This window comes from Phyllostomus discolor, chromosome 6, assembly GCF_004126475.2.
Source record: "Phyllostomus discolor isolate MPI-MPIP mPhyDis1 chromosome 6, mPhyDis1.pri.v3, whole genome shotgun sequence".
Taxonomy (NCBI): Eukaryota; Metazoa; Chordata; class Mammalia; order Chiroptera; family Phyllostomidae; genus Phyllostomus; species Phyllostomus discolor.
The window spans coordinates 68,803,764-68,823,152 of record NC_040908.2 but is presented as its reverse complement, the minus strand read 5'-3'; the positions used below and the strand labels follow the sequence as shown (position 1 = coordinate 68,823,152).

The 19,389-nt window shown below is 37.8% G+C and overlaps 1 protein-coding gene and 1 pseudogene across 2 annotated transcripts in view; both read right to left on the bottom strand.

The window, feature by feature from the left end:
* The window catches only part of TMEM131 (transmembrane protein 131), a 220,997-nt gene that overhangs the window by 100,343 nt on the left and 101,265 nt on the right, over nt 1-19,389 (bottom strand). For both annotated transcript variants that reach the window (XM_036030067.1, XM_028517772.2), the window contains exons 6-8: nt 12,480-12,596; nt 9,648-9,770; nt 2,609-2,689 (exon numbers count right to left, since the gene is read on the bottom strand). In XM_036030067.1, the coding sequence (XP_035885960.1) occupies nt 2,609-2,689; nt 9,648-9,770; nt 12,480-12,596 (321 nt within the window). The remainder of the gene's footprint in view (nt 1-2,608; nt 2,690-9,647; nt 9,771-12,479; nt 12,597-19,389) is intronic.
* LOC114500785 lies at nt 2,696-4,644 on the bottom strand (annotated as a pseudogene).

Here is a 19,389-nt window from a genome sequence, read left to right as displayed (position 1 = left end):
TTCTCAACATAATAGGGAGTAGAGGGAGTATTTCTCAACATAATAAAGTCCACATATGAGAAACCTACAGCCAACATCATACTCAACAGGCAAAAACTAAAAGCTTTCCCACTAACATCAGGAACAAGACAAGGGTGTCTGCTCTTACCACTTTTATTCAACATAGTATAGGAAGTCCTAGCCACAGTGATCAGACAAGAAAAAGAAATAAAAGGCATCCAAATTGGAAAGGAGGAAGTATAACTGTCATTGTTGGCAGGTGACATGATAGTGTACATAGAAAACCCTACAGACTCCAAATAACTACTCAACCTACTAAGTGAATTTGGCAAAACAGTGGGATACAAAGTCAATATTCAGAAATTGGAAGCATTTTTGTATATCAACAGTGAAATATCAAAAACAGAAATTAGGAAAAAAATCCCATTTGCTATAGCAACAAGAAAAATAAAGTACCCAGGAATAAACCTAACCAAGGAGGTAAAAGACCTGTACTCAGAAAGCTACACAACACGAAAGAAAGAAATTAAGAAAGACACAAAGAAATGGAAGCATGTACAGTGTTCATAGATTGGAAGAATTAACATCATCAAAATGTCCACACTACCCAAAGCAATTTATAGATTCGACACAATCCCTATAGACATATTTCCCAATGATACATTTCATAGATATAGAACAAATATTTCAAAAATTTATATGGACTCATAAATAATCCTGAATAGCTTCAGCAATTTTGACAAAGAAGAAGAAAGTAGGAGGGATCAGAATACCTGATATAAAACTGTATTACAAGGCCACTATAATCAAAACAACCTGGTATTAGCATAAGAACAGACACATAGATCAATGGAACAGAACTGAGAGCCTAGATATAAACCCATGTCTCTATGCTCAATTAATATTCAACAAAGGGGACAGGAACATACAAAATGGAGTAAAAACAGCCTCTTAAACAAATGGTGTTGGGAGAGTTGGAAAGGTACAGGCAATAAAAATGAAACTCGACCAACAGGTCATGACATACACAAAAATAAACTCAAGTTACACCATACACAAAAATAAACTCAAGATGGATAAAAGACTTAAACATAAGTCGTGACACCATGAAAGTCCTAGAGGAGGACATAGGCAGGAAAATCTCAGACATTCCACGCAGCAACATTGTCACTGATATGTTCCCTAAAGCAAGGGACAAAAAGGAAAGAAGAAACAAATGGGACCTCATCAAATTAAAAAGCTTCTGCATGGCTAAAGAAAACAGCATTAAAATGAAAAGAGAACCAACTATATGGAAAAACATAATTGCTGATGACACCTCAGACAAGGGTTTGATCTCCAAAATATATAAAGAACTCACACGATTCCACACCAGGAAGAAAATTTAAAAAATGGGCAAAGCACCTGAACAGACACTTCTCTAAGGAGGACATACAGAGGGCCCAGACACATAGGAAAGGATGCTCAGCATCACTAGCCATCCAAGAGATACAAATTAAAACCACAGTGAGATACCACCTCACACTGATCAGAATGGCCATATAAACAAATCGACAAACAACAAGTGCTGGCGAGGTTATGGAGAAAAGGGCACCAAGAACACTGTTAGTGGGAATGCAGGCTGGTGCAGCCACTGTGGAAAACAGTATGGAATTTCCTCAAAAATCTACAAGTGGAACTGCCTTTTAACCTGGCAATTCCACTGCTGGGCTTATACCCTCAGAATCCTGAAACACCAATTCAAAAGAACTTAAACACCCCAATGTTCATAGCAGCACAATTTACAATAGCCAAGTGCTAGAAACAGCCTAAGTGTCCATCAGTAAATGAGTAGATCAAAAAATGGTACATTTACACAATGGAATACTATGCAACAAAAAGAAAGAAGGCGCTCCTACCCTTCAAGAGAGCATGGATGGAACTGGAGAGTATCATGCTAAGTGAAATAAGCATGGCGGTGAAAGGCAAATACTGTATGATCTTATCTATAAGTAGGAACCTAATCAATAAACAAGCAAGCAAAATGGAACCAGAGACATGGAAACAAAGAACAAACTGACAGAGACCAGAGGGAGGGGGGGAGGAAATAATGAGGGAAAGAAGAGGAAGGGTCAAGTCCAGTAATATGTATAAAGGACCCATGGACAAAGACAATGGGGGTGGGGAGGGGTAAGGACTGAGTGTGGGAGGTGGGGAGTGGAGAGGGCAGGGGAGAATAATGGGGGAAAAATAGACAACTGTAATTGAACAATAAAAAAGAATAAAATAAAATAGTTAAAAAAATCTTAGAGTAAAGTATAAATGATTAGGTTCAGAGACAACTTCACCAATATAATTACGATAAACAGACAAAACCTCTTCCTTTTCTCCACAGTGGTTTAAAGATCCCAACAATTTTGTTCACTGATGTTTTTTAAAAATTACTGTTTTTCTCTCACTCTCTCATCCACTTTTCAAATATATGTGATATAAAGTTAATTTTAAGATGATATTTAAAAAGTCACCCACATTTTTTCAGGAGATAAAGAGTTAAGTAGTGTCTGGTGTATTTAAGGGAAAAAATAGTTTCATGTGATCACATGTGAGAGAAAAATGTGTTAGCACTCACCCACAATTTTTTGGTACCTCCCTGTTGACCTGTTGGAAGTTCTAGGTGAAGATCTCCTCCACTAGAGTACATTTCTACAACCTGTAACAAAAAAGCACATGACAGTTAAGTTAAAAGTCATCTCTTCGATGTACCTGATTTGCTGTTATATAGAAATGAGTTTGATAACCCAATTGTTTATCAGAAAAGATTTTAAAAGATTTAGATATAAATGTAGGATAAGTGTCACGTCACATCAGCAGAGTCAGTTACCCATAAGTGTAAGCAATGGTGGTATTTTTCAAAAAAATAATCTGACTTTGAAAATATTAAACTTTGAAACAGTGGAGTTGTCTCAAATACTGAGCTTTAGAAAACCCACCCATAGGACACTTACAGTAGTTTGTGAAAATTATCAAATTTTAGAAATACAAATTTGCTGTTTCCTGTGTGTGTGACCCAGGTCTCTCTAAAACCAAAGTGATGTGATGTGGGGATTAAATTCAAGAGCATCATTGAACTTCACCTTCCCTCTAACCAGTTCTCCAAACTCCCTGCCCCTAACCTGTCTGTGCTCCCAATTCTATATTGAAGTAAGAACTTAATTCCAAAGTCCTGGAACAATTTCAGGGTTCTTTCCCTAGGTCTCCCCTGTCCTCTAGGCTGGCAGCTCAGTTGGAATGCATGGGAGAGCTTAGAGTGGTAACAGACAGAGGGAAAGGCTTCACCCTTAGGAAAGGGGACTGTGCAGTACAGCATACTGAAGTGAGGGCCAGCATAGCCTGGGGTACCAAAATGAGGCCCAGGTGCCACAGGAAATGATACTGGTACCCTGAGAAAGGAGGTCCAGAAGCCTCAAAACCCTCTTGAGACCAGCCACTACTTGATTGCTTGCCCTTCTGGTGATGGCTGCAGAACCACACTAGGTCCGTGTCCTTCTCTAGCTGAGTTTCTGGGCAATGTGGCTGATGTGCTGCAGGATGGGCTTCCGCCACTGCAGGAACATGTTCTCCAGGTTGTCCCTCCCTTGGTTCCTAATACTTGTTTGCTTTCTCTTTCACGCATACACAAAGGTCTTTGCTTTGCATATTCATGCAGATTCTTGTTGTCAATTTCCTCCATCCATTTCTGCAGGAGGGGTTGCAGCTTACACATGTTCTTCAAACTGAGCTATAGAGCCTCAAAGTGGCAGATGGTCGTTTGGCTGAACACCTTCCCAAAAAGAACACCCAGGGTGAGCCCCACATCAGCCTAGGTGTATCCCAGGGTGATATTGTTCTGCTTCAAGAGCCTGGCAAACTACTTGAGGTCTTTATTCAGAGCTCTCATGTCCTCATTTGCCTCCTCTTCAGGGTTTGGCTCCAGCTTCACGGCCCCAGGAGGAGCAGCACAAGGCTAGGGGGAGGACCCTTAGAGTTGTTCTCCTTCCTGGCTTCTGCCTGACCCTTGGGATGGGCCATCTCCAGGCTGCCTTGGGCCACTAGCCTCACTTTAGCCTTAGGCTCATAGTAGGCCATCCTCCAACCTAACTCATAAAGCACGGGACAAGGGGAATCCCCCACCTTGGCTCTAGGGCCAAGTTCCGGCCCAATTCCCATCCCACTGGGAGGGCCCTGGAAGCTCAGCCAGTCACAAGGGTAAACCCAACCTGGCTCCAGCCCTCCTGGCCCATCGCCTCTACCACCTGGTGGGGGCAAGAAGGCCAAGTCAGGAGCCAGGTGTCCTGCAATGGGAAGGAAGGGGCCAGGTGAATGGAGGGCTCTCCAAGGCATTTAAATTCTGTATTTTCTTATAGTAACACAGTGCTTTTTTATTCACACATTTATAAGACCTAGCAGTGGACCTAATAGCTACTATAATAGTGAAACAGTGAAGAGTGGATTACTCTGAAACACATAAAATAATTTTAATGTAGTATGAAAACATGTGGCTTCTACTGATGGCAAAATCACAGGTGCTGTTAATGCCTCTGTGGCTTGTACCTATATGCGTGACTTTCAAAAATAAAATAGTTTTTTTTAAATGAAAGAAAAATGACTACCAGTTGAGAAAACACCCTTTTAAAAAAAATCCTCACCTGTGAACATGCCTATTGATTTCAGAGACAGGGGAAGGAAGGGAGGGAGAGAGGGAGAGAAACATCAATGTGAGAAAGAAATATTGATTGGTTGACCCCACATGTGCCCTGACCAGGTACCAAACACACAAGCTAGGCATGCACCCTGACTGGGAATCAAACCTGTGACCCTTGGTTTACAGGATGATGCTCCAACCAACTGAGGCACACTGGCCAGGGCTTAAAATAGTTTTAATGGGGTCTAATGTATAATAAACTGTACATATTTAAAGTGCACAAGATGATGAATTCTGAGATATGTATAGAGTATAAAGCTACCACTGCAATCAAGAGATGAAATATACCCCATGTACACAGTTTCCTCATGTACTTTGCAATCTACCTGTCTTTCTTGGCCCCCTCTCATTCTTAGATATCCACTGAGTTGCTCTTGACCACTCTAGATTTGTTTGTATTTTATAGAGTTTTATAAAAATGGAATCAAAAGCCTGTACTTCTGTGTTTGGCTGCTTTTACTCAGTGTACTGATTTTGAAATCCATTGTGGTATTGCATGTATTTATAGTTCATTTCTTTTCCATTTTATAAATATCCAACAATCTTTGATCCATTCAACTAATAATGAACATTTGGGTTTTTGGTCATCACAGATAAAGCTGCTAATAACAATTCATTAATATGTCTGTGTATGAATGTCTGCTTTCCTTTCTTTCAGGAAAAGACCTAGGAACAGAATGGGCCCGATGACAGGAGACTTTCCTTTAATGGCAGGTAACCCTATTTCCTGAGAATAATCTATTTAATTAAATGCAAATTTGAGGTGAAGTTGTAAGAGAATGGGTAAAAAACCTTGTTTTATTACAAAAGTTCTCCAAGGGTACCTAAAAAAGGACAAAGCAGTACACAGTAGTACGTAAGTATTAGCTTAAAGGTTTTTGGTGTGTGTGGTGTTAAAGAAATGCATTGGACAAAGACTAATGAATTAGGATTTTTTCTGAGTATTACTTGCCTTCCAATTTCTTACATTAGTATCCTGTAAAGTACTGATTGCATTAATAGTAATAGCACCTTAACTAATGGGGTAACTATGGAACTTTTTCTGAAAAACCAGAAAAGATCTCATGCTATTTCATTTAACCTTCCAAGGCATTAAGGAAATAAGCATAACAATGTTTGGAAACAAAAGGCTGAAAGGCAGACTACTGGTAACAGGGAAATAAATAAGGAGACAGGGAGAGAAAAAGGCTAAATTATGAAATCAAAGGTAGGTGACACATTCCTGATTTTTAGTCCAGTACTATTTATCCTAATTTAATAAAGTCTAGGAAAAAAGAAATCCAATATGTAAGGAATATAATTTATTTTTAAAATTCCCACAAAGACTGTTTTTTTGTAAGCCCAAATATATGTGTACAAATGCATGCAACAAACAGTCTGATGAGATGCACACTGAGATTGTATGAGTAGTATCTATGAGGAAGGGATTGGGGTTGGAGTTGTGCTAATACATTAGTTACCTGCTATATGTGGTTATATTTAAGTTTTAATTAGTTGAAATAAAATAAAATGTTTAGCTCCTCAGCCACCCTAGTCACAAATTCAAGGCTCAATAGCCATGTGTGGCTCATGGCTACTGTGCTGGACAGAACAAATACAGAACTTTTTCATTATACAAGGAAATTCTACTAGACAGTGCTGGGTTGAAAGGGAAGAAGTTCAAGGGGACACCTGCTTCATATTTGTTTGAAATAATATTTTTTTCAGGGAAAACACATACTTGTGTTTGTACTGTATAATGAAAAAAATAGACACAATTTCTTGCTTTACAATATTTTCTAAAATTCAAGGACAAGACTAATGATAGTATAACATATTACAGGACTATCAGGTTGAAAGTGCCTTCCATATAAACTTCCAGTTATAAAATAAGTGCTGGGAATGAAATGTACACCATGGACAATAGTTAACAATACTGTTTTTGCACATTTGAAAGTTGCTAAGAGTAGATCTTAAAAGTTTTTGTCACAAGGAAAAAAAATTATAGCCGTGTGGTGATGGATGTTAACTAGCCTTATTGTGGGGATCATTTCATAATATATAAAGATATGGAATCATTATACTGTACAATTAAAACTAATATAATGGTGCATGTCAATTACATATCAACAAAAGAAAAAATCAGTATTGACTTCAAAGAGAATTTTTCTAAACGATAGCCTGATGACTCAAAAGCTGAGAAGAGAAGGCACAGACAGTAAGACTACTTAAAAAATTGTAGACCGGCAATCACTTGCTGAGTTGGGGACCTCCATCATTCAGCAGAAAGCAACTCCTGAGTCTGTGCTCTGGCCACTACACAGAGAGGGCACCCTGGGCTGCTCTGTCATATTGAGGCAGGAGACAGCATAGAAGAACTCTTGAGAGTGTACTCCTGTTACTGGCCAGCGTCTAGCATCCTGGTTGCCAGGAAATGCCTTTCTCACTTAGGTTGAAGGAACAGTAAACTGAGGCAGGGAGGAGGAGAGAGACATGTCTCACACACTAACTCATCAGTCCTAAGCCTGGTCTGATAATATTGCCAGGTGAATACCTGTTCCAACATCGCAAGAAACACTATGTTAGCAAGAAAGGAAGGAAGTCCCTGAAATTCTATGTAGCGTTTCCACTATCTGGGAAAGAAAGCCTTGAAACTGTGCTTTCATATCAGGGCCTGGAATGCAGGAGAGGGTCCATGGTGCCCAAAGTGCCAATAAATAACTTTGGAAAGTGTCTCTTTTAAATAACTGCCTCCTGTCACGTCTTTGTTTTATAACATGATGAACAAATGGAGTCTGGAGCAAGATAAGGATTCGGGTTAACAGATCCCCAGACATACCTAGTTTGAGTAGTCACCCCCCCGCCCCCCGGGAGAGCTGGCACCACATTTACCCATTAATCAATACACAACTTTTTCCTCCTATCCAGACAACTACGTAAGTCCTCAGAACAAAGGTCTGTCTCTCTCTCTCTGTCTCTGTCTCTCTCTCTCTCTGGGCACTCTTGGAGTTCTTAAATCTCTGGCCAATGGGCCTCTGACCACCCCGCCTCAGGCCACCGGGGGGCCCACCACCCTGATCTTCATCTACTCTTACTTTTTACCACCCTGCTTTGCCCTGAAACTCTGCCTTTCACCCCTCACTCTAGTTAGTCCCATTCTCTTCCATGGGAATGGACCACTAATAAACTGATTGCATGCTAATAGATTTGCTGATCTGCAATTCTTTACATGTACCAGCAAGAAGAACCATGTCTCTCCCATCAATAATATTGCCGCCACAGCAGCGTGACAACTCTTGTAGCAGGATGTGATAGAATGAAAACAAGCTTTTTTGTTTTTGTTTTTTTTAATGTCTTTGACTTAAAATACTGGAAACAAGAAAGTAGCAAGAATTTATGAGGTTTCTGCATAGATTTGTAATAAAAGCCAGAACAAAGAAAATATACCATTACCTAAAGTGACAAGAGTGATGACAATGAAAAGGAAACACTTTTCACTGTACAAATAGGACACAAGAGCTTTTTCCTTATTGTTTTTTTGTGATGAAGATGTGTAACGAAAAATAATTAAAATTTGTGCAGAGTACAGGGTCCAGCAAAAGTAAGGCTTGCTTGAGTGTGGTTGGTAGGGTACGTGAATGTCTTGCATCAGATGGACAGCAATTTGAACATTTCACCTAAAATATCATCTGGTGTGCTTGAGTGTAATACTGTTATGTTATAAAATTACATGCTTATGATTTTGTAATAAAAAAGGGCATTATTTGTGCCAGACCCTATAATTTTATTAGTAGCTATCCTCATCCAGTATCAGCCAAGTGTTGGGCAGAAACCTCTTTCTTACTATTTTAGCTTAAAATTCAGGCTCTGAAAATCTCATCTTGTTTTTTCCCCATTTCCCCTTCCACTGTTTAGGAATATGTCTACCAGGGGGTTCTAAGATGATAAATCCATGTTGGTTGCCACAGCTCTTTAACTTACCACATTATATAGTATTTCCTTCCACCTATCATTTTCAAGATACTGTTAAGTCCTACAGTGTTAGGTCTGGGTGCTCTGGCTATGGATATTACAAGCCATTCTGGAAAACATCCACATCTCCTTCCAACACAGACAACAGAACTAGATCAGCTACAGTAGTACCAAATATCATACAGTTGGAAGTCACTAGGGATGTGGGTGGGGTTTTAAAAAATATCTGAATAAGTCACACCAGCTATGCCCACTGTGGAAGAAACAAGGAATCAGTGAAGAGGAATTTCAAATTTGAAAACAATTACTACTAATAGACTGGGTAAAATAAGGAGTTAGATTTTTTAAATAAAAAATAAGTTTGCTTTTAATCATGATTCTCTATTACCCTTCCCCTGGACTTCAATTTCCAGGATGCCATCACCAGAATTTTATTAATTTCAGAAACAGATAGAAACTTTTTTTAAAAAAATGTATTTATTGATTTGAGAGAAAGAGAAACACTGACTTGTTCCACTTATTTATGTATTTGTTGGTTTCTTCTTTTATGTGCCCTGACCAGAGATTGAACCTGCAACTTTGGCCTATCAGGACGATGCTCTAACCAACTGAGCTACCTGGCCTGGGCCGGTACAAACTGTGCTTTTAAAAATTTATATTGGACTGCAAAGAGCTTATAGGCAAGAAAAGTAGCAGCCTTATATAGCTGAAAACTCTAGATGCAGAGCTGCCTAAACAGTAATATCAAAGAAGTCATAATCTTTTAAGGAACAGTTCAAAAAATTCAATATCTAGACTGCTGACATCCAAAATTCAAACCACAGAAAGATGCATTAGAAGAATACCCATATTCAATACAACTTTAAAATCACATTATTTTGAAGTCTTGAAAACTATAATAAACTGAAATTTTAAGCTAAGCCTTAATTCCCACCAAAATGAAGCTCATTCAAAATCACCATCATAATAAACTCACCTGCAAAGGCTCACTGTGAGGGTTGTGTATGTTTATTATAGGTGAGAAACTGCTATTCACAGGGACTCTGGCCCCGATGAATGGCCTCAAGCGATAAGGATTCGGAACTCCAACACCAAATACCTGTTTCAAGGAAGAAATAAAAAGCAATTTGAGTTGTTTTTATAATGAACATTTTTATAGGTTATGACTGATTGATCCAGGAAAAACTGGTGAGTCTAATTTAGATTTTAAAAAAATTTCAACTCCCTTTAAAAAGAGCACACATGTAGTCTCTACATCTGATTTGGCTACATATTTGATTTACTATACATACACACATTTGGGATAGTTTGTATGATATACTGGAAATACAAGGATAGCAGTCCTTCATGAAGTTATGGGATAGACAAGAAAAGAAAATAGGGACTCCGAAGATTTCCATACTCTAACCTTCAGAAGATGAATGTAGGGTCCAGACATCTCTCAAATACCAAGCACAGCTTCAGGTCATCCCATCCCCACATGGGAAGGCCTAGGGTCCACTAAACAGTATGAGCCCGTTACTCAAGGGACAAATATTTCCTAAGTGCCTATAATGTGCCAGGCATAAACACAGCAGTGAATAACTGAAGAGTGAACAAGATAATGTGCCCTCTGTCATGAAACTCACATTCTAGTATGAGAAACAGGCTAGAAAACAACAAAAGGTTTAAAAAATGGAATATGTGATACAGAATAACCGGCTGGAGGAAGGATGGGACTATTCTTTTAAGAGGGTGACCAGGGTAGTCTTCTCTGGGGAGGTGACATGAGTTGTTGTCACCTGAAAGATGAAAGTCAGTGCCAGGAGTAGATGCAGGCAAGGGGCAGTGTACAGGCAAAGGGCATGAAGCAGGAAAGGGCTTGCCTTGTTTGAAAACAGGGAGAAGAAAGAAGCATGGTCAAACAGGGTGAGGTAGGAGATATACATAGGAGTCAGATTCTTAGATCCTTACAGGTCTCAGTCAGAGGTTTACATTTTGCCCTATGTACAATAAGAAAACACAAGGATTTATAAGGGGAAGTTGACTAAATCTGATTTATGTTCAAAGGGATTAGGGAGGAATGGCAGGCCAGTTAGAAGGCTATTGTGTAATAGAGTGAGGGGTGATTATAGCTTTGAAGATGGCACTGAGGGGAGAGAGGTAGACAGACTGGAGAAATATTTAGAAGCAAGACTTGTGGAAGTAAAGAAACACAGTTGGCCACAGAGGCTCATCTTGAGAAGAATCTGATCATGACCCTCAAGTAGTCCCGTTCGGCCACAACCGCCTAGGCTCACTGTGGCTAGGAAGGGCAAAGGTATTCATATTCTTATGACAGTCTTTTCATTTACTTAACAAGTGTATGTTTAAATGAGTGTCATCTATAGAGTGTCACAGTTACTTATCTATACAGGCCTTTAAAAGTTTACAGACTGCCTACTAAACAACCATTAAATACTTATTCACATTACGTAAGTACAAGATATGCTTATGTCTTAAAATGGAATGTTTATTCTGACACGAATTTTCAAAATGTGAAGTGTTCTGGGCACTGGAGAGGAAATGTTCAAAAACAAAAGCACAAAAACTGTAAAGTAAGACATTTTAACAAAATAGTTACATGGGCAATACAACACAGTGGCTAAGAGAATGTTTGTACTTACAAGGAAATGGGTTTGAATTTCTGCTCAATGACCTACTAGTAGCATAATCTGGGTAAATTATTTAACCTTTACAAGTTTCATCTTTTTGGTCTAAAAAATTGAGAATAGTATCTATAATACTTGCAGAAGAGTATTTTAAATATGTAGTGTCATATAAACAATTATTATAAATAATCTTGATAACCTTGATAAACAGTAAGTTTCTTTAACAAGCTGACCAATAATAATTATACACAAAAATAACAAAAATTTGGAACAATATATTTACTAAGAAAAGCAGGCATTTATGTTTTAATCTTGACACTTTTATAGAGAATGCTTCAGAAGTGTGCAAAAAGGAAAAAAATTAGACTCAGTGTGAAAATATTTTTTACTATTCTTTTGTCAATCAATCTTACATTTATACTGCAGTTGTATCTTTAAGATCATTTGCTCAGTATAATTTGAATAGGAATATTCATGGACAGAATAATAGTTATAAAAATGCTCTAAGTCTCATCTTTTACACTTAGTATTATTGCTGACTTAATGGTCTTCCTCAAAGCTTGTCATGTGATAGGTCAAAGATGATGCATATGTTTAAAAATAAATAAACAAGATCCCATTTCTGGGAATATATCTGAAGAAACCCAAAACATTAATTTGAAAGAACATATGCACCCCTATGTTCACTGCAGCATTATTTATAGTCGCCAAGATATGGAAGCAGCCAGTGTCCATCAGTAGGTTAGTGGATAAAACTATGTGACATTTATACAATGGAATACTACTCGGCTATAAAAAGGAAGAAAATTTTACCCTTTATGAGAGTAAGGATGGACCTGGAGAACATTATGCTAAGTGAAATAAGCCAGTCAGAGAAAGACAGATACCACATATGATTTCACTTATATGTGGAATCTAATGAACAAACTGAACTAACAAGCAAAATAGAGACATATTCATAGATGGAGAGAAGGATGACAGCTAAGGGGAATTTAGGGGTGGAGGGATTGAGCAAAAAGAGAAAAGAACACATGAACATGGACCACAGTGAGGTGACTGCCGGGGGTTGAGGAAAGGATGGTATAAGGGAACTAAATGGTAATGGAAAAAATGCAATGAAAAAAATCAATTGACCATAAAAAATATAAACAAACAAATGTTTTAATTCTGGTTCTTACCTGGTAGGTAAATACGCCATGATTAGATGTGTTAATAAATAAAGTATTTTCTACATTTCCTACTACTCTTGCAAGGAAAACTACATCAAACGATGTATTTCCTCCTGGAAGAATTTTCTGTAAAAGAACAGCAATAAATAAAGTTAAATTAGTAACAAAAAAAAAAAATCAAATCATGATAACCACAATTAGAGAGCTAAAGTTCTCTAAAACAAACATCTCAGAATCATTTCCATAAACTATCTTTCTCCCCCTAAGGATTAAGCTTGCCAAATTATTTTGTAGTAGAAAATAACCAACATTGACAGCTGTGTATCTTTGTCAATTACCAGTCTAAAACCCTGCACAACAGGTGATTTTCCTGGACTCTGTTCATTCAATAATTGCTGGGCCTGAATGAAGTGGCTTATTATAAGACTGTTTTATCACACAATCAAGTAGGAGTGAGCTGAATCTGAATTTTTTATATACATGTACTCTACCAGGAAGCAGCAACCTGTACTACTCCAAAGAATAAATAAGCTGAGACTGTCACCCATTCACAAATGGGAGACTTCATTAAGACTCATTACCTGGATGAGCAGGTGAAATCCAGTGAAGAAGTGGATGACCATGTAACCAACCTGTGCAGGTTGGGGGCCCCTGGTTCTAACATGGCAAAGGATCTCTTTGACAAGCAGAGAGGGGGCCCCTGGTTCTGGCATGGCAAAGGATCTCTTTGACACTGGGAGGCAGTATAGAGAGCTAAGCCTTAGGCTGCCTTTCCACCACCACGGGCATTCCCTGGTCGCCAAAGCAGTATGTGCATGTTGGAGTTACTGTTACCTTTTCTATAACTGGTATCAAATCATCCATTTGTATCTTCTTTCATATGTACCATTCTTTCAAATAAAGTAACTTGGTCCCAGCCCCCATCCCCACCTTCCCAAAAGAAAGAAAAGACCAAGCTCAGATGGTTTCACTGGTAGAAAAGAATTTTCTACCAACTATTAAATAAATGATATATCCACATAAACTTTCCAATGTACAAAGAAGAGAGAATACTCCCCACCTCATTTTACGAGTCCAGCATTACCTTAATAGCCATACCAGGCAAAGATTTCACATGAAAACTGTAAGCCAATATTCCTCATGAATGTAGATATACAATCATCTACAAAGTACTGGCAAATTGAGTCCAGCCAATGTATGAAAAAGGATAATACAGCTTGAGCAAATGGTTTTTACCTTAACAATGCAATTCTAGTTCAACATTAAAAAATCAAAATGATATAATTGGTATTATCAATTTACTAAAGAAGAAACACCATATGGTCATCTCAATACCTGCATAAAATAGACAAAATTCAGCACCCATTAATAATTTAAAAATCTCAGTAAACTACATCAATACGTAACCCATCTCTCTACTCTTTCTGTTAAAAGTGTTTAAATAAAAGATGAATTGTTGCTCTGGCTGGCGTAGCTCAGTGGACTGAGCGCGGCCTGGGAACCAAAGTGTCCCAGGTTCGATTCCCAGCCAGGGTACATTCCTGGGTTGCAGGCCATAACTCCCAGCAACCGCACATTGATGTTTCTCTCTCTCTCCCCCCCCCCACCCTTCCCTCTCTAAAAATAAATAAATAAAATCTTAAAAAAAAAAAAGAATTGTTAACTAATATTGGGTTGGCCAAAAAGTTTATTTGTTTTTTTCCATAAGATGGTTCTAGTAGTGCTTAGTTGTCTAACTTCATTTCAAACAATTTTGGTAGACTGTGCTATAACAGCTGTCATACCAGCGAGCATTAAAAATAAAAAACAACTTATCAAAATGGTGAATTTTTGTGTAGCCATTTTAATACTGAAGATGGAAGAAAATAAGCAACGTTTTCAGCATGTTATGCTTTCTTATTTCAAGAAAGGTAAAAATGCAACTGAAACGCAAAAAAAGATCTGTGCAGTGTATGGAGAAGGTCCTGCAACTGATTGAACTTGTCAAAAGTAGTTTGCAAAGTTTTGTGCTGGACATTTCTTGCTGGATGATGCTCCATGGTTGGGTAGACCAAGCTGAGGCTGACAGTGATCGAACTGATACATTAATTGAGAACAATCAATGTTATACCATGTGGGAGACAGCCGACATACTCAAAATATCCAGATCAATAACATTTTTGATGAAAATGAAAAATGTGTCTTTTATTTTATGGAAAAAACCCATATGGACTTTTTGGCCAACCCAATATGTAACCTGCTGATAAGCTGCAAATTTGTGTAAGAGTCTAGGAATTAGCTTCAGGGAAGGAGGCTGACTCCAGCAACTGGATGTTCTGGCTCCAAGAGACTTGCTGACTCTCAAGCACAAACACAGACCTCTGCTTGACCAGTTTCAAAATCATCATTGGAATGAATTGTGCAGACTTAGTGTAGATTAAGTTTCAACCCTCTTCCCCTGATTTCTTTGTTCTGATTTTTCTCCTTCTTCTAATAAAAACCCTTGCCTGCACTGAGATGTTAAGATGAGCTTTTAGATGAGAGTCCTCTATCTTCTCAGGTCATTGGCACTTGAATTAACACCAGCACCTCTGGTCTCACAAGTTTGTCTTACAAGTTTGGTTTTTGTTGCAGTAGAAGCTGAACCTGCATTTGGTTACAAATCGAGGAGAACTTCCTCAACCTGATAAAGGGCATCTAGAACTGCCATATTTAATGGCGAATGACTGCATGCTTGGATGTTTTCTTTCCCAAATCTGAAACAAAGCGATGATGTCCTCTCTCATAACAGCTGTTCAACGTTGTACTGAAAATAATACCAGTGCAATGAAGCAAGAAATAAAAGGCATACCCATTAGACAGAAAGAAAAGCTATTGTGCCCTCGTGTGGCCTGCGAACCAAAGGGTCACTGGTTCGATTCCCAGTCAGGGTACATGCCTGGGTTGCAGGCCAGGTTCCCAGTAAGGGGCACACAAGAGGCAACCACACACTGATGTTTCTCTCCCTCTCTCCTTCTCTATCTAAAAATAAAATAAACAAAATCTTAAAAAAAAAAGAAAAATCTGTCATCATTCAGACAACATGGCTATCTTCAGAAAGAATCCCCAAAATGTCTTAAAAAATGCTCTTAGAACTAATGAAAGCATGTAACAATGTTGCAGGAATAAAGGTCCACATATAACGTTCAATTTTATTTCCTTATCCTAGCAATTAACACTGGAATTCTAATGTTTAAAAAGGTATTATTTACAATAACATGTGCCCATACACAAAGAAATAGAGGTATACATCTAATAACATGTAAATTCTATAAACTAAAAACTACAACACTTTGTTGAAAATAATGAAAGACTTTAAAAAATGAAGAGCTAATACTATGTTCATAGGTCAGAAGACTCAATGTTGTAAAGATATCAATTCTCCCCAAACTGATTTCTATGTCCAATACAATTGAAACAAAAATTTCTGTCTGAGGAGAAATAACAAAATGCAATGTGAAATAGGACCCTAGAACAGAAAAAGTACATTTATACAAAAACTAATGAAATTCATAAGTTTTTTAGTTAACAGTATTGTACAAATGTTAATTTCCTGGTTTTGATAATTGTACTATGTTTATATAAGATGTCAGCATTAAGAGAAACTGCGTGAAGGACATATGAAAATTATCTGTACTTACTTTTCTGTACATTTAAGGGTAATTCAAAATAAAATATCTCAGCAAGATTTTTAAAAAAGAAATTGATCAGCTGATTATAAAATTTAGATGGCAAGGAAAGGGAATAAGAAGAGCAATACAATTTTGAAAAAGAAAAACAAGATTGGAGCACATGCACTACCTGATTCTAGGAATTACTAAAAAGCTACAATAATCACGACAGTGAGGTACTGGTGAAAGCTCATAATGGAGTCTAGGGAACAGACCCACACATACAAGGTCAATTGATTTTTGACAAAATGTAGAGGGATTTCAATGAGAAGATGTCTTTTCATTCCACGGTGCAAAAGCAACTATACACTCCTGTGCAAAACAAAGAAAATGACTCTTGATCCGTATTTCATCATACCATCTCCAAACATTAACTCAAAATGGATCATAGACCTAAATGTAAAATCTCAAACTATTAAACTTCTGGAAGAAAAATTGGAGAAGATCTTGACCTTGGTTTAGGCAAAGAGTCCTTAGCTACATCTCTAAAAGCGTGACCCATAAAATAAAAACTTGATAAACTGGACTTTATGGAAATTAATGACTTCTATTCTTTGAAAGCTTTTATAAGAGACCAAAAGGCCATGATACAGCCTGAAAGGAAAAGATTTATGTCAATCACACAGGTAATACAGGACTTTGTTAATGAAAAGATGCTCAACAATCATTTGTCATTAGTGAATGTAAGTTAAAATAAAAAGGAATACTGTACACCTACCATACTAACTAAGGTAAAGAGAAAAAGAAATGCAAACCTAACAGTAGAGAACTAATAAAGATGTTGAGACTGGAACTTTCAGACATTTCTGGTGGGAATGCAAAATAGTACAGTTACTATGAAGAACTGTTAAATATATATATATATATATATATATATATATATATATATATATATATCTCACAACCAAAAATTCTGCTCCTAAGTATTTGTGTAAGGGAAATAAAAATTTGTTCATACAAAAATCTATACATAAATTTTTATATTAATTTTATTTATTATAACTCTCAACTGGAAACAACCCAGATGTCTTTAACTGTTGAATGGATAAATAAACTGCAATGCTGCCTTCTAATGAAGTTATCACCCAGCAAAAAAACTGGTACAAAGAACTGAAATACCCAACTAGTTGGATCAATTTGAAATGAAAGACAACAGACACAAAAAGCTCTATACTGCATAGTTCCATTTATATAACCTTCTAGAATAGGCTATAATCAGAGACTTGAGTTGTTGATTACATGACTTTGTCAAAACTGACAACTCTACAGTCACATGCAGATTAATTAGGGGATACATCCTGAGAAATGTGTGGTTAGGCTTTTGTTGTGCAAACACTGGGGAGTGCACTTACACAGACCTAGACAGTACAGCCTACTATTGTGATTGTATGTGCTATACTTTTCATAGGACGGGAGCAGTACATTTGTTTATATTAGCATCACCACAACAAGTTAACTGTACTGTGAGCTCCAACAATTGGCTTTTCTTTTTTAATGCAATGCCCAACTTAAGCTCTGATGGCAGAGGCATCCATTTCAAAGCCAACAAAAGCAATGCCAGACACACGACCTGATAAAGAAGCATGCTGCCTCCCCTCAGTGATTGCTGCTCCTTTGTTTTAGAGACCCTTCCCGGTCAATTTAGATTAATTGACCATTTGAGCTACTTGGTTTTTTTCTTCCTTTACTTTAACTCCCTACTCTTAAGATGTTTTGTGCCCACTCTTATGGTATTTTAAATTCACCATTAAAGATGAACCCCCACTCTCAACCCCAATAAAAGCAGAACACCAGGTCTCTGCTGCCCTCTCCCAGGCGAGCCTTGTATTACTGGCCTGTCAGTAATAAACTCATTTCTCTTCAGTTTCCCAATGATCTTGCTGAAGGGCATCTTGCAATCAAAGAAAGGTTCATGGGGTGGTCCAGTAATAACATTAGTATAGAAAGGAGAGATGTCTATGGGAAGCTCACCGGTGCCCAGGTGAGTGCCCTGAGGCATTTCTCGCCAACAGCACTGCTTTGGAAAGACCAAGAAAGAAGAAAACGGTAATGCATTGTGCTATGATTTTCTCACAGCTACAATGTCACTATGTGATAGTAATTTTTCAGCCCCATTATAATGTATGGGACCACCTTTATATATGTGATCCATCATTGAACAAAACATCATAATGCAGTGCATCACTGTACACCAAAATGGGTGATGCACTGCACTTACGCTGATTATACTGAAAGTATATGGTGTCAGTTTGCATGTTCCCTGGAGCAAGGCCAAGTAACTGAATGTTTGGTTTAACTCTTGGTAGGCAACAATAAACTCAATTCTACTTAAAGACAACAAAATCACTAAACAAAGTAAATAATAATATATCACTGAGTCTGTCTGGAACCACAACAGACCCCAGATATCCAAAGCAGTTATGAGAAAGAACAACAATGCCAGAGGTATCATGCTCCTGCTTTCAAACTACACTACAAGGTTGCAGTAATTAAAACAGTATGGTACTGGTATAAAAACAGACATACAGAGCAAATGAACAGAACAGAAGCCCCAAAATAATCCCATGCATATATGGTCAACTAATATTTGACAAAGGGGGCAAGAATACTCCATGGAGAGACGATAATCTCAACCAATGGTGTTGGAAAACCTAGATAACTGCAGGCCAAAAAATAAAACTGGAACCCTATCTTACACCACTTACAAAATTTAGATGAATTAAGACTTGAACATAAGACCTGATACTGTACAACTCCTAAAAGAAAACGCAGGAAAGAAGCTCCTTCACACTAGTCTGGGAAAATATTTTTTTGATGTGACACCAAAAAAACAAGCAACAAAAGCAAAATTCAACAAGCAGGGCTATCGAACTACAAAGCTTCTGTGCAGCAAAGGAAATGATCAATAAAATGAAGAGGCTACCCACAGAATAGGAAGAAGAAATATCTACAAACCACATTATCTGATAAGGGGTTAGTTTCCAAAACACATAAAATGTCATACAACAACAGACAAGCAATCTGAATAAAAAATGGGCAGAAGATCTAAGCAGACATTTTTTTTCCCAAAGAAAATATCCAAATGGCCAACAGGAATATGAAAAGATGCTCGCCCTGGCTGGTGTGGCTCAGTTAGTTGGAGCATCATGTCCTAACTGGTTGAGGGTTTGATAACTGGTCAGGCACATGTCTAGGTTGCAGGTTCAATCCCTGGTCCAGGCACGGGCAAA